A 16,302-nucleotide genomic window follows, 5' to 3' on the forward strand; every position below is an offset into this window, starting at 1 on the left:
TTGAATGTTTGTTTTTTTGTAAACTTATCCCCATTATAAGACTCACTCCTTTTTAAGACCTGATTTTCTCAGATTATTAGAGGTCTTACAGGGGCGTTCCACTGTTATCCATTGTCTTGTACACTCGCAGGTGGGAAGCCTAGAAGTTGGCATCACTGGAGTCAATGCGACTTACAGACGGCTGTACACTGCACCTCACTACATCTCCTCCGCTAACGTGTGGAGGCCGGCCTACGTCTACCTGGGCAGATACCTGGCTGTCGTACCTGCCTCACCTCGCATGGAGTTCAGGGTCATGCCCGGTCTAGGTCACCTGGCCAACAACTCGGACGACATCGCCATCGACGACATCGCTTTCCGAAACTGCGACCCCAAGCAGTTCCCACCTAACGTCACCTGCACTTTTGAGCGTGGCCTGTGCAGCTGGACGCAGAGCACCAACGACCAGTTTGACTGGCGGCTCGGCAGCAACACCACAACCACGCGAGGAACAGGCCCGTCCTTTGACCACACCCGGCCCGGTCGCGGCGGCGTCTTCGCCTACATCGAGTCTTCGTCGCCAAGGAGACGAGGCGACATGGCCATCTTAGCCACTCCCTGGCTGTCGCCAACGAACGACATCGGCTACTGCCTGTCTTTCTGGTATCACATGTTCGGCTCCACCACAGGTAACCTGACGCTCAGCTTGCTGACGCCTTCTTCCATGCAGACGTTCTGGTCCGTGCAGGGCCCGCAGGGAGACCAGTGGCGGCAAGCCCAGCGCACCATCCAGTCCTCCCAGCAGTACTCCCTCTACTTCCAGGCCACCGTCGGTGGTTACCACAGCGACATCGCCATCGACGACATCGTCGCCCGGAGAGGGGCTTGCCTGCCACAGTCAGGCTGCAACTTTGAGCGGGGAGGTTTGTGCGACTGGACCCTCGCTCAGACAGACAAGCTGAACTGGACGCTGGGCAGCAACGGAACAGTCAATCGTGGAACCGGTCCTAAACTGGACCACACGTTTGGCTCCAGCACCGGTCACTACGTCTATCTTAACCCCAACGGAGCGAACCCCGGCGACAAGGCAGCTCTGGTCAGTCCTGCGCTCGCTATGCCCGGTTCGACCTTGGTGTACGGCTGCTTGAAGTTCTGGTACTACATGAGCGGCCCTAACACAGGGTCCCTCAAAGCCAGCATCAAGTACATGAGCACAACCTCCAACCTGACATCGAGGGCCGTGTGGAGCATGCAGGGGGATCAAGGAAACTTGTGGCGTCACGCCACCGTACAGTTGCCCTACATCAGAACGAAATCATTCAACGTGCTTGTCGAGGCCACCCGCGGCAAGGACATCGGCAACATCGCCATTGATGACCTGCAGTACACCCGCCAGAGATGCCCGCCGACTGGCTACTGCAACTTTGAGACCGACATGTGCGGCTACACAAACGTCCAAGGGGATAACTTTGACTGGCAGAGAGACAACGGTGGGACGTCGACAGCGTCAACGGGGCCGACCACAGACCACACCCGTGGCTCGGTGGCTGGCTACTACATGTACATTGAAAGCAGTGGCACCCACAAGCCTGGCGACAAAGCCTGGCTGGTCAGTGAAACCCTCCCTGCTCCTCAAGGCACAACGGGGGGCTGCATCGTTTTCTACTACCACATGTACGGCGCCGGCATCGGAACGCTGAACGTCTACACACGACCCTCATCCAGCCAGATCATGACCCTCATCTGGACAGTCAGCGGTAACCATGGTAATGTGTGGCTGAATGCGCAGGCCCGGGTGTCGGTCAGTAGGAGCTACGACGTGATCTTTGAGGGCGTGTACGGCGGCAACTACACAGGAGACATCGCCATCGATGACATTTACATCAGGCAGACACCATGTTCGCGGGCATATATCACGACAACACCTGCTCCAACCGCCACCTCCCTTGCTACCTACCCCCCCACCGGCTTGGACTGCAACTTTGAATATTCCATCTGCAACTGGCAGCAAGACACGAAAGACCAGTTTAACTGGAGCCTCCAGAGAGGCCACAGTCCAACCGCTGGAACGGGTCCCACTGCCGATCACACCTACGGCACCTTACAAGGTTTCTACGCGTACATGGAGGTCAGCAACTTGAAGGTCAACAGTTCCGCTCGGCTGATCAGCCCGTCTTACACTGTCGGGGCCACGGGCGTCTGCTTCAAGTTCTGGTACTTGATGTACGGTAGCTCCGTTAACACCTTGAACCTGTGGACTCAGAATGGCGCTATGACAAAGGTGAGTTTGTCTTGTGTGTGAGTGAGAGAGAGAGAGAGAGTGTGTGTGTGTGTGTGTGTGTGTGTGTGTGTGTGTGTGTGTGTGTGTGTGTGTGTGTGTGAGTGTGTGTGTGTGTGTGTGTGTTTTCATATGTGTTTTGTGTTATTACGAAGGTTGATTTCCTTTAGACAATAGAAAACATTTAATAAAGTTTGGCAATGTGCAACAAGTCAATAATGACATAAGCACATTTACATGCTATTCAAAGTTTCACACACTTTACTATACAGTGGTACTCCCGACGAACGACCCCCCCATCAGAGACCCTCTCCCTTCTCAGACCTCATTCTTGCTGACGGATTAGTTTTGCTATATAAATCACCCCCCATGGCCGACTCCCCCCAGAACCCGATTTGCGACCGACTAGTTGTTACAATTTGCGACCTTGTAACGACATTTTCAAATCAAAACCTAACAAAAAATCGTAACGTTTTGCTTGAATCTCTGAAAAAAGATCGCAAAAATCACTCGGCCGGAAATATAACAGACGACGCGTTTAGGTCTCGATTGCGCATGTCCGGCGTTCACAATTTTACGATCCCAACATGCCCTTTTCTTTGTCCACTTCCTTTCGAAAAATCAACAAACACACGCGCGAGCATCAACGATCTTCTTCTTCGACCATGGCTTCGAACTCTCCTTCAACTTCAAACGCTCAATCGCGCGGAAAGAAGAGGAAAATTTTGACTCTGGAACAGAGGATGGAAGTGGTGAAACGGAGCCGTAAGGGCGAAACGGCAATTTCGATCGCGCGGTCGTTTGAGGTAGGAAAAACTCAGATTCAATCGATCGTCAGCGACCAAGAAAACGTGGTCAATCGATGAAATCTTTCTTCAAACCAGTGTAAAATGTGACAGGTGTATAGTCCTCTTCTAAATACTGACACCCATATGAACATAAACTCTTTTGACTCCCAAATATATTTTTAAATACATGTAGAGGATACAATTAAAGTTAAAAAAAAAAAAAGAAAACATACATACCTCTTGCTTTTTATTGAATTAGATTATCAAATTAATTCACCAAACCACAACTGTAAATATGCCACAACTTCGACGGACCCTGAAGGTATTTCTCTCTTTCTCTCTGTCACTGATTTTTTCTCTCTCACTGTCTTTTTCTGACCTGACCTCACCCCCCATGTAAGACCCCCCCCCCTTTTAAGACCTAAATTTGTCAGATTTTGGGAGGTCTTACATGGGGAGTACCACTGTAGCCTTTGTTCCTTTCTGGAGGTGAACTTTGAACAATGTGTTATGTTTTTCATTCCCCCCACACTAGGTGTGGACACGCAGTGGGGACCAAGGCCCGCACTGGAAGTACGCACAGATCCACGTTCACACAATGGGAGTCACCCAATTCGTCCTGGAAGGCCTCAGCGGCTCTGGCGTTGACGGAGACATCGCCATTGACGACATCACCCTCAACGTGGACCGCTGCCCAGCGGAGGTCACCTGTGACTTTGAAGACGACGAGTGCGGCTACACGCAAGATGTGGCCGATCAGTTCGACTGGTCACTCCACACCGGGACAACCACTAGCCACAACACCGGCCCCCCCGCTGACCACACCTTCGGCACGCCCCAAGGTCACTACATGTACATCGAAACCTCCGCTCCGCGCCGCCCTACCCAGAGGGCTCGGCTAGACAGTCCCATGCTTGACCCGACCACGGGGTCGTGCTTGCAGTTCTGGTACAACATGCACGGCAGTCAGATGGGCACGCTCAACGTGTACGCTCGCAAGCAAGGCGTGCTGGGCAGTCCGGTGTGGACACGAAGGGGAGAGCAGGGAGTGGACTGGGAGGTTGCTCAGGCCACGCTGCAGAGTTCCGTGCCCTTCCAGGTAAGCTGACTAGTAAAAATGAGTTATATGTTAGAATAGATATTTCTCCCCCAAAAGTGGCGTATGGTTGCCTGAATGGCGGGGTAATGAAGGTCATACACGTAAAAACCCACTCTTTCTTTCTTCTTTATTTGGTGTTTAACGTCGTTTTCAACCACGAAGGTTATATCGCGACAGGGAAAGGGGGGAGATGGGATAGAGCCACTTGTCAAACATTTGCTCCAGGGGCTTGCAACGTAGTACATTAAATTACATATCTTACCCAACTCACATATAGCAATTAACTCTAGTTCAGTGCTGGTAACGCTGTACGCATCCCCTTGGTAACAAGGGAAGCCCCTCTAAAAAAAAGAGTGACCAATACCCATAAGGCCATAATAATACATACTTCCGACTTCCGTATGCGCGCGCATACGCCGCCATATGCATCATTCCATACTCAGCGAGCAGTGGGACTGGTCGTGTTTTTGTACGCTCTGGCTGTGTTCAGCCATCTGTCACTTCGTCTACGGACTTGGTCACTTACCTCTTGGTATCTTCTTGCTTGTCTTATCGTCTCTACATGTTGAGGTGAGATTTTTCTGTTTTTTGCTTGTGTTTGTGGGCGTTTTTGACCTTAAATTGAACTTGTGAAATTTTCTTGTTTACAAAATTTTTCGTGAGTTGTTTTTGGTCATGGCGGGTAACGCCAAGAAGCGGCAGTCGTCTAAACGAGTAACTGCTGGTTCTCCGCCGACAAAGTAAACACCTGGGAAAGCATAGGCTTCCGGACAGGCTTTTGTTTCGGTTCATGAACTGTCTTTGCAAAAAATATCGATGTTTTGGTCGTCATGCCTCCTACTCCGTTTTTGACGGCTAAACCTTTAGACAAGGTTTCTCCTGTGGATAAGCCCGCTTAGGCTTCCTTGGTTTATGTGTTTCCCGGTCTTGCGTCTGCGGACGTGGCGACATTGTTGCTCTCTTTAAGTTCACAGGTTTCTTCCTTGGCGGGGGAGATCGCTTCCACGCGGGCGGAGATGCGTTCGCTTCCGGTGTGACGGGGGTTTCGTCTCTTGCCAACATTCGCCTGCGCCGTCTGCTTCTGTGTCTCAGGCTGATGTTCATGCGGAATGGGATGATGGGACCACGCCTTCGCTTGTGGCCTGTGTTCCGGTTCCCGGTGGTTCACACCAGTTTAAAGGTATGTCTTCTACCCAAGTATCCGGGTTCTCCGGAGAAAGGGTAGAGCGTCTCCAAGAGAAAGTAACTCCGGGCTCTGGCTTTGTGGGTGAAAGTTCCGAAGCTGAGGCTGGCTCTGACTGCATTGGCAGCAGGTCGGTGGCGGTTAGGAACCTTGGAGAGCGAACGGAAGATTTGCGCAACCACCCGCTTCTTTAGAATGCGGTAAGGGTGTGCGTCTTCCGCTTCCGCCCGGGGGGCAGGAAGAGAACAGTATAGCTGGCTCTTTGTTTGACTATGGGAGTCAAGCAGGGGGTCAGCTTCCGGAGGGCACGGGAGTGCCAGTCGGCTGTTCAGAAGACGGTGCTTCCGCAGAGGTGGTTGCACTGAATTCAAATTGCCGTTTAGGCTGTCAAGTGCAGTGGCACTGGTGGCTTAAGCGGCTTCAAGGTACAATAGGATCTTCTGGTGCATGTTTAGGCATCCGGTTGGTTCTGATATTTGCCAATCCGTGGCCGATTTTGCTAACGCTTTTGCGGCTGTGGCTTCCGGTTTCAGGATGGTTTAGCCTTCTGCCGTTAACACTGTGGTGTTGGTAGTTGGCGTTCATCAGTCTTCGGCTTTCGGTTCCGTTGTTGCGGTTCCTCTGCTGTTACTCAGGCTAAATCCACTTCCTTTTCCAGGCTTTCAGCTGGCATGAGGCAGGTGGATGGAATATCCTTTCGGAGTTCCGGCTTTTGGGAAATTTGTTCCAAACCTTTCCCTTTTTGGCAAGTGTTGCTCTTTCGGGATTGGTTTCCGGCTCTCATCCTTTTGTAGATGGTTAGAATACCACTGTACAGGATGATGAGGATTTGGAAGACTAAGCTTCTGAGGCAGATGGAGACGCCTCTTTGTTGACTTTCAGCGAAGCTGCCATCTTTGTTTACATGGATGGCAGAGGTTACTACGCGCTTTTTCCCTGTAGGGTTAGCGGTAGCATTGTCATCTGCCTTTTCTCCTCCATCTTTTTTGGCGTGTCTTGCTCCTTCTTAGGATCAATTTGCGAACTCAATCGATGCTTTTGCCCCATCTCTGCCTTTGTTGGCATCTCAGGGGGAAGCTCATACTTCAGCTTTGCCGCGTTTTGCGCATTTTCAGCTGACCTGAGCCTTTTAAGGGAATCTTAGAACGTTATGTTCTTGGATTCTCTGTTGGGGTCGTTTGGGCTTGTGAAATTTGTTTTTTCACAATTGAGGCTCCTTTGTTACCACTTCCTTTGTGGGCAACGCTCGGCTTAGCTCCTGTGGCGGCGGGGCTTTAGCTTGCGTCATCTGCTCAAGCAGCGCGTCACTCGCTGATCGCTATCCGTAGGCTTCGGTTTACTCCAAGCTTAAGAACGTAGTTTATTCGTTTGTCTTTTCTACGGAACCGCCACCGGGTTCCCCGGAATTGGCGAACATCCATCTGGATGTTAATAGCAAGGAGTGACTGTCTCTCTGTCAGAACAAGGATCTCCTGGCTATGTTTCATTATGGCCGCACTCCTTTACATTTACCGCTTTTTAATAAATCTTGTTTCTGCTCTCTCTTGTGCGCGGTTACGTCCTATTTGGATATTTTTGTGTTCCGTCAGGACGCGGATACGAAGGATGTAGCTTTGCTTTTAGCCTGGGTGTAGGTCTCTTTCAAAAAGGTTTGTTCTTTTGGCGAGACTTTAATCTCTTCTTTTCTTGAAGGTTCCTCTTTGTGAGTTCGCTTCTATGCACAGGGATTCTTCTCTATCTTAAAAAGCTCACTGCAGAAGGAAAGCGCACGGCAGGCCTTGGCTTTTTATTGTTTTCAAATAAAGGCTTCAGGCTCGCCGTTCTCGACTTTATCTTTTGTCTCCTTACCCTCGCGTTCGTGGCAGGGTTCTGTGTCAAATATCCACCTTTCTTCCCCCTGAGGCAAGTTAGCGGTGGGTGTTGGTAGGCACACAAAAGCACGCTTTCTTTCACACTTGTGGCAGTTATGTCAACTGGAAGTTAGTTCTCGGCATCACTCTTCTTTCGCCTTTGTGTTTAACACAGCGGCTGGGGGGGATTAGGTTTCCCTCTTTGTGGGGGGAGACACGGGTGCCTCCCTTTTGGTTCTCTTTCTTGGTTCGTTTGGTATTTCAGAGCTTCAGGGTTCTGATCTTTTTTCTAAGTCATACGTTTGTTGAGCCGTTTTTGGATCTCTTGGAGATTGTGCAAGCGGCCCTTGATAGAAGTCCTTTACTCCAGGTGTAACTGGGAGTGCAGGGCTGGAACACGTTAGATGTCTAAGGCTTCTCAGCTTTGATAGGATCCTTTGTGGTCTGTTGGGCGTTAAGCAATAGAACAAAGGGTTGGAACTTGTGTTGTTTCAAGCAGACAACTCCACAGGGGGCTTTTCTCATCGAGAAAAGGGGGTCTCTCACTCCCTATCGCTTCCTCACGGAACATGAGAGGTTTTGGTGGTTTTACCATCACGAGATCTTTTTAGCAGCGAAGTACCTTCATGAGAGTCTCTATGACTGGGCGGACTCTCTAAGTCTGTCGGCCAAATGGCCACTTGGAGCAGACTCTCTTTGACCACGTGTTTTTGTTCCTTCGGGGGAATGGGAGAAATTTTCTAATATGAGTTTTTGCCTTTTGGTACTATCGCCTTTTGCTTATCTTCGTCGCCCGACTGCCGGGCATGGAATTTTATACTCTTGTTTTACTTTGAGCGGCCTGCCGGTCGCACAGTATGGGCCCGTTCTTTCTGGGTTGCCAGACCTCGTTAGGCTCACACTTGTTTCTCACGGGTGTCTACTGTAAGGATATTTTTGAGTTGCTCGGGCTCTTCTGCCCGTCAACTCTGGACTGGTACTTGTCTTGTTGTCTGGCTTGGAACAGATGGCTTATGTTTTAACGGATAGAACTCCTCTTCTCTCGGTACAATGAAGGTGGCGAGCCACCTATTTTGGCTTTCCGTTCTTTTTCTCCCACGTCTTTGTTTAAGACATTATGTGATATCAGTTTTACTCTTGGTGGCTTTATAACCAGCAAGTTTAAGAGGGCCTACTTTAGGCTTGCTGAAAGCTGATCTTCAGTCCTTTCTTGGACTTTGCTCCTAGTTTTAGGGTTTTTGTGATTGGATTCTTTGACTCTTTTACTTAACTAGCCTTGCTGATCAACACGGAAATCGGCCATGCTTACTCGGGGAGCTTCTGTGAGAAGTGGGAGTAAGTGTTTTTTCTGCTAATTTTGCTATAGACAGATTTTCGGAGAAAGACTGATCTATGGCACTTAGGTTTCTTTTGGGTTTTCTGGCATATAAGCGGAATCTGGAGTTACCAACTTTGATTCACCCTTCAAATCTTAATCACTATTTTGGCTCCCCTAGAGCCATATTTAGCCTTTTGATCTGTTCGAGTTTTGAAGATTTTTTCTGACTTGCACGGATTGCTTGAGATCATTCAATCTAAGGGCTCTTGTTCTTATCTTTCTGCTTCGTCGCCCTTTAACCTTGAACGGTTATATACGACGTTAAACACTGATTAATTTATTTAAAGGAAGAAAGAATGTCTATCAACTTTGGTAGGGGTAATGACTTGTTGAGGTCAACCTTGCCTAGATGGACTGCCACAGTGTTCAGGTATGCCTTCAAGTGGTGGCAGTAGACATGGGGGGGGGGGGGGGGGGCAGTCAGTCAGTCCTCCCCCTTTGGACAGCACGGACTCAATATTCCTTTCTTGAGCATTTTTATGGCTCTTGGAGATTCTGATGTACATTTTTGTACGGTTACAGCCCTCCACAGTTTTCCGTTAAGGACTCTGCACACTAGATCGGAATCTCAGGAACTTCTTTTTATCTCACTCGTTATGGTGCGCTTTAAAGACATCTCGAGAGTAGTGTTAGCCAATTGGGTCTCCACCATAGTTAGACAAGTTTATGTATGGTGGCAGAGTCAGGCAGGGGATGTCAGGGCAGTTTTGCCCTTTACTACAGCTAGGCCTCACGAGGCAAGAGATTGGGCTTCCACTCTAGCTGTTCTTCGATTTGGTCTCCTGGCAGAACTGAGTTCTTGAGTCGGCTTGCTGGCTTTATTGAAAGGTTTTTCATTGATGTTTATCTCAGAGATGCCTATGCATTGAGATAGGATGTGTTTCTGGGTTACCTGCTCTGTTAGCGGCAGGACAGATTCTCAATTCCTGATTGGGTTAAGTGCCCTCCACCTATAGTAGCAATCTGCTATATGTGAGTTGGGTAAGATATGTAATTTAATTAAAAATTTTAGTAATAAATTTTCATTTGATTAATATACTTACCCAACTCACATCGTTTATTCCCTCCCGCCTCCCCGCTGTGGGGGGTGGATTTCTAAAAAAGGGGAGTGAGTTGGGCTTCGTTTGGAATGATGCATATGGCGGCGTATGCGCGCGCATACGGAAGTCGGAAGTATGTATTAATATGGCCTTATGGGTATTGGTCACTCTTTTTTTAGAGGGGCTTCCCTTGTTACCAAGGGGATGCGTACAGCGTTACCAGCACTGAACTAGAGTTAATTGCTATATGTGAGTTGGGTAAGTATATTAATCAAATGAAAATTTATTACTAAAATTTTTAAATATATGACCTTACTGGGAGAATGCAAGTTTCCAGTACAAAGGACTTAATATTTCTTACATACTGCTTGACTAAAATCTTTACAAACATTGACTATATTCTATACAAGAAACACTTAACAAGGGTAAAAGGAGAAACAGAATCCGTTAGTCGCCTCTTACGACATGCTGGGGAGCATCGGGTCAATTCTTTCCCCTAACCCGCGGGGGGTGAAACCCACTCGTACAAAAACATGAATGAGAGTGCCCTAGCTTTCCAGGTAGTCTGACCAGTAAAAAAATAGTGCTATGTCAGAATAGATATTTCTCCCCCGAAAGTGGGGTATGACTGCTTGAATGTCGGGGTCATACACGTAAAAACCCACTCGTACAAAAACATAAATGAGCGTGGGAGTTTCAGCCCATGAACGAAGAAGAAGAAGAATAGATTGATCAAGGAACCAGCTCTACCTACATCCTTATAAACCAAAAAACACAAATAAACAAGAATAGTTAGTACATTGTGTATTTGAACGCTTAATTTTTATTTAAAATTTTTTATATATTTTTTTTATTCTGGATTTATGGAACATAAGCCTATAATTTATATCTGTTTTTGGATTCTAAGGTGCGTGTCTGTGATTAGTCAGACGAAAAAGGGGGATTCGCTTGGAGGATCATAGAAACGAATGCGCTTTGTAACTTTTCGAGGTTTAGAAACTGTGTTAAAGTTCGTGTCTCGAATGGAGACCTAAGTGCACAAGGCGCATTCTGTGACCAAACTATACGGCAGTCGACAGGAGTTGGAGAAAACGACAACATTTATCACCAGTGCTGGACTGATTGTGTAACCTCTGCGAACGCCAAGAAGAAGAAGAAGAAGGCGCATTCTGTTATCTCTTTGTGGGTTTGACGTTAACACTGAGATTAGGCTTACTTTCGGGATATTTTAAATCACTTGTGCCTGTCTGTCTCTATGTCTCAAAGACTCTGTCTGTGTGTGTGTGTGTCTGTTTATTGCACTCTATCTGTCTGACTGTCGAACAAAGCTGGGGTGTGATCGGGAGGTCGTGGGTTCGAACCCCGGCCGGGTCATACCTAAGACTTTAAAATTGGTAATCTAGTGGCTGCTCCGCCTGGTGTCTGGCATTATGGGGTTAGTGCTAGGACTGGTTGGTCCGGTGTCAGAATAATGTGACTGGGTGAGACATGAAGCCTGTGCTGCGACTTCTGTCTTGTGTGTGGCGCACGTTATATGTCAAAGCAGCACCGCCCTGATATGGCCCTTCGTGGTCGGCTGGGCGTTAAGCAAACAAACAAACAAAGCTGGGGTCACACAAAACTGTCAGAAGTTACATTTTGGTTTAAACATACTCATATTTTCTCACAAGAGCAACCATTCTCGCAAATTCCAAAGTATTATGGGGGCAGTTCTCGTTGAGTAGGCATGCTGGGTATTTTCGTGTTTCCATAACCCACTGAACTCTGACATGGATTACAGGATCTTTTCCGTGCGCACTTGGTCTTGTGCTTGCATGTACACACGAAGGGGGTTAAGTCACTAGCAGGTCTGCACATAAGTTGACCTGGGAGATCGGAAAAATGTCCACTCTTAACCCACCATGCGGCAGCGACCGGGATTCAAACTCACGACCTCCCGATTAGGAGGCCGACGTCTTACCACCACGCCACTGCGCCCGTCTAGTGTCCAGTTTAATTACAGCTGGGAAAATGAAGACATGTATGTATGAGACAAAGGGGGGTTGCAAGCGTCAGTGATAGGTCAGTTCGTTGGGAGGTTAATGGTCTTGGCTATGCAAATTAGTAACATGAGTAAACAGCGTGAAGGAAATTTACCATCTGCACTTCCCATAAACTCCCTTGTTGCCACACGACTTTTTATGCCTTCCTTTCCAGATTACCTTCGAGGGTGTTGTGGGTGGAGTGCTGAGCGACGCCAGCATTGACGACATCACCATCAAGCCGGGGCCGTGCCCAGGGGAAGGTAACTGCGACTTCGAGGACAGCTTGTGCACCTGGCGCAACACACCCCGCGGCGACACCTTCGACTGGATGCAAGGTCAAGGTGGCCAGCTGGCGGGCTTCACGGGGAGGGTTCTGGATCACACCCTCAACACTCCGTACGGCGTGTACATGTTCGTGAAATCGGCCGCCCCGCGCAAGACTGGGGACAAGGCCTGGCTAGTGTCTTCCGAGTTTGACAACTCTACGACCCGCTGCCTGACCCTTTGGTACAAGATGATGAACAATGCCCCGCTCAACGTCAACCTGTGGCCAGCCGGCGGTCAACCCGTCAACCAGCTGACCATCACAAAGGTGAGTGCAGGTTCTTGAGTTAGGTGGAGTTTGTTTTTTTGTGTAAGAGAGATCGACACTCAGACATTTTTGTCCTTCTGAATTTTAGTTACTTTACTTATTGATTTTGTGATCTAAGTGAAATTGACACATTAATACGCCCAAACATTCTCACTCTGTGCAGGAAGCGGCCAGGCTGTTGAATTTTGGTACATGTGCCAGTGGAAGGAATCTCTTACCTCTGTCAAAGCCCAGACAAATCTGTTGGGGTTTGACATCGTACATGTGCCAGTGGAAGGAAACTCTTACCTCTGTCAAAGCCTAGACAAATCTGTTGGGGTTTGACATCGTACATGTGCAAGTGGAAGGAAGCTCTTAACTCTGTCAAAGCCTAGACAAATCTGTTGGGGTTTGACATCGTACATGTGCCAGTGGAAGGAAACTCTTAACTCTGTCAAAGCCTAGACAAATCTGTTGGGGTTTGACATCGTACATGTGCCAGTGGAAGGAAGCTCTTATACCTCTGTCAAAGCCTAGACAAATCTGTTGGGGTTTGACATCGTACATGTGAAGTGGAAGGAAACTCTTAACTCTGTCAAAGCCTAGACAAATCTGTTGGGGTTTGACATCGTACATGTGCAAGTGGAAGGAAGCTCTTACCTCTGTCAAAGCCAAGACAAATCTGTTGGGGTTTGACATCATACATGTGCAAGTGGAAGGAAGCTCTTAACTCTGTCAAAGCCCAGACAAATCTGTTGGGGTTTGACATCATACATGTGCAAGTGGAAGGAAGCTCTTAACTCTGTCAAAGCCCAGACAAATCTGTTGGGGTTTGACATCGTACATGTGCAAGTGGAAGGAAGCTCTTAACTCTGTCAAAGCCCAGACAAATCTGTTGGGGTTTGACATCGTACATGTGCAAGTGGAAGGAAGCTCTTAACTCTGTCAAAGCCTAGACAAATCTGTTGGGGTTTGACATCGTACATGTGCCAGTGGAAGGAAACTCTTAACTCTGTCAAAGCCCAGACAAATCTGTTGGGGTTTGACATCGTACATGTGCAAGTGGAAGGAATCTCTTACCTCTGTCAAAGCCCAGACAAATCTGTTGGGATTTGACATCGTACATGTGCAGGTGGAAGGAAACTCTTACCTCTGTCAAAGCCTAGACAAATCTGTTGGGGTTTGACATCGTACATGTGCAAGTGGAAGGAAGCTCTTATACCTCTGTCAAAGCCCAGACAAATCTGTTGGGGTTTGACATCGTACATGTGCAAGTGGAAGGAAGCTCTTAACTCTGTCAAAGCCTAGACAAATCTGTTGGGGTTTGACATCGTACATGTGCAAGTGGAAGGAAGCTCTTAACTCTGTCAAAGCCTAGACAAATCTGTTGGGGTTTGACATCGTACATGTGCAAGTGGAAGGAAGCTCTTATACCTCTGTCAAAGCCTAGACAAATCTGTTGGGGTTTGACATCGTACATGTGAAGTGGAAGGAAACTCTTAACTCTGTCAAAGCCTAGACAAATCTGTTGGGGTTTGACATCGTACATGTGCAAGTGGAAGGAAGCTCTTACCTCTGTCAAAGCCAAGACAAATCTGTTGGGGTTTGACATCATACATGTGCAAGTGGAAGGAAGCTCTTAACTCTGTCAAAGCCCAGACAAATCTGTTGGGGTTTGACATCGTACATGTGCAAGTGGAAGGAAGCTCTTAACTCTGTCAAAGCCCAGACAAATCTGTTGGGGTTTGACATCATACATGTGCAAGTGGAAGGAAGCTCTTAACTCTGTCAAAGCCCAGACAAATCTGTTGGGGTTTGACATCGTACATGTGCAAGTGGAAGGAAGCTCTTAACTCTGTCAAAGCCCAGACAAATCTGTTGGGGTTTGACATCGTACATGTGCAAGTGGAAGGAATCTCTTAACTCTGTCAAAGCCCAGACAAATCTGTTGGGGTTTGACATCGTACATGTGCAAGTGGAAGGAATCTCTTAACTCTGTCAAAGCCCAGACAAATCTGTTGGGGTTTGACATCGTACATGTGCAAGTGGAAGGAAACTCTTAACTCTGTCAAAGCCTAGACAAATCTGTTGGGGTTTGACATCGTACATGTGCAAGTGGAAGGAAACTCTTACCTCTGTCAAAGCCCAGACAAATCTGTTGGGGTTTGACATCGTACATGTGCAAGTGGAAGGAAACTCTTACCTCTGTCAAAGCCCAGACAAATCTGTTGGGGTTTGACATCGTACATGTGCAAGTGGAAGGAATCTCTTACCTCTGTCAAAGCCCAGACAAATCTGTTGGGGTTTGACATCGTACATGTGAAGTGGAAGGAAGCTCTTAACTCTGTCAAAGCCTAGACAAATCTGTTGGGGTTTGACATCGTACATGTGCAAGTGGAAGGAAGCTCTTAACTCTGTCAAAGCCTAGACAAATCTGTTGGGGTTTGACATCGTACATGTGCCAGTGGAAGGAAACTCTTAACTCTGTCAAAGCCTAGACAAATCTGTTGGGGTTTGACATCGTACATGTGCAAGTGGAAGGAATCTCTTACCTCTGTCAAAGCCCAGACAAATCTGTTGGGATTTGACATCTTTTTCTTAGAAAGACATTTAAGGCACGCGTGGATCTTGACACTTTTTTTCTTTCTCTCTGTTACCTTCCAGGTTGGCCAAGGCTGGCAGGCGCAGCGAGTAACCTTCAGCAACATCAGCAGCAGTTACCGCATCATCATCGAGCGAGTGATTCAGACAGTGGGGGCAAGCGACGTTGCCATTGATGACCTGTCTATGCAGACGGGAAGCTGTGACTCCCTCCCCACCGTCACCCCCAACCAGTGCGCCTACCTGTGCCCCAACAGCAACAACATTCAGTGCATTCCTCGTAACCAGGTAACATCAAAGTCCTGTGTTATCTTTTGCTGCCTGTGTTTGAAGTATTTACCACAGTCATTTTCCAGTCTGTTGGGAAAAACAAAAAATTGTTTGGCGCAAAAGCTGCGTATACTGCTCTCATATTGGCTGCTTAAGTTATTGCTTGAACTTTCCTACACAGTGGAGTCCGGGTACAACGAATCTCAAGGGAGATACATTTTAGTTCGTTATATCAGTAATTCGCTGTAGAGTTTTCAACCCTAAATGGCCTCAAGACAAGTTTTCCCAATCACCTTCAAATGATCGATCTTTCCTTGGAGAGTACAATCTCTGCATGTTTTCAACAGTTTCATAATATAATCCATAGAGAGAGGCAAACTAACAGCGGGAGGTGCATGAAAAGCGTCAGTTTTCACAATAAAACTTTGACTCGCTCATTCACGGGACATAACTGCACTCCGGACTGTCCACAGTGTTGAGCAATTTAGGAGACTTCACTGCCTGAGGAGAGTATTGATTCAAACAAACGCGTGGTTCTATATCGCGTCACTCGGTCACGGATCGGAGAAAACAAAAAAACAGTTCCAGATTTCGAAACCATGTTCGTCAGCCATTGTTTTTAGCAAGACAGACCACATATGTGCACGAGCTTCGCTGACGTACATCGCAAAATGTCATGACGTCACCACAACTTTCGGTTTTGGTTCGATCTGTTTCGTGCACCTCCCGCTGTTAGTTTGTTCAGAGTTCGCTCATCACGCGATGTGCACTTGTGTTTGTGTATTTTTGTGTATTTTTGTCTTTGGAGACAATTATTGACATCAGTTCGTTGTAGCCTTGTGACTTTTAGAGACAAAACGGCTCTGGGGCGATGAAAACGTGTTTGTTAAAAGAGGGGTTTGTTATGCAAATGAGTTCAAAAGGTTCGATGTAGGCGGAAAGTAACAAGTAAGAAATAGAAGGCTGTCTGCCGGGAAATCAATGGCAGTTTGTTAAAAGAGGGATTTCGTTATACCCAGGTTCGTTATAGCTGGACTCCACTGTACTTTTTGTTGTTGTTGTTGATGTTGCTGCTGCTGCAGCCGTTGCTGCTTCTGATATTTGATCACACATTGTGAAAATACAAGATATAAGAAACTTTGGACTTGGTGTATTGTGTTTGACTTTTCCACCAAGATGTTGTTTGACCCCATACTTGTATGATGCAAGATATGAAAAACTGTGGATTTGACATGTTGCGT

General features: G+C 47.5%; 1 protein-coding gene across 1 annotated transcript in view; it reads left to right on the top strand.

Moving 5' to 3' along the window:
- The window catches only part of LOC138971979 (MAM and LDL-receptor class A domain-containing protein 2-like), a 299,457-nt gene that overhangs the window by 264,465 nt on the left and 18,690 nt on the right, over window positions 1–16,302 (top strand). The window contains exons 156-159 of the mRNA XM_070344823.1: window positions 131–2,260; window positions 3,581–4,144; window positions 11,792–12,211; window positions 14,855–15,079. Of these exons, the coding sequence (XP_070200924.1) occupies window positions 131–2,260; window positions 3,581–4,144; window positions 11,792–12,211; window positions 14,855–15,079 (3,339 nt within the window). The remainder of the gene's footprint in view (window positions 1–130; window positions 2,261–3,580; window positions 4,145–11,791; window positions 12,212–14,854; window positions 15,080–16,302) is intronic.

Source organism: Littorina saxatilis, linkage group LG7 (assembly GCF_037325665.1).
Source record: "Littorina saxatilis isolate snail1 linkage group LG7, US_GU_Lsax_2.0, whole genome shotgun sequence".
In the NCBI taxonomy this organism is placed as follows: Eukaryota; Metazoa; Mollusca; class Gastropoda; order Littorinimorpha; family Littorinidae; genus Littorina; species Littorina saxatilis.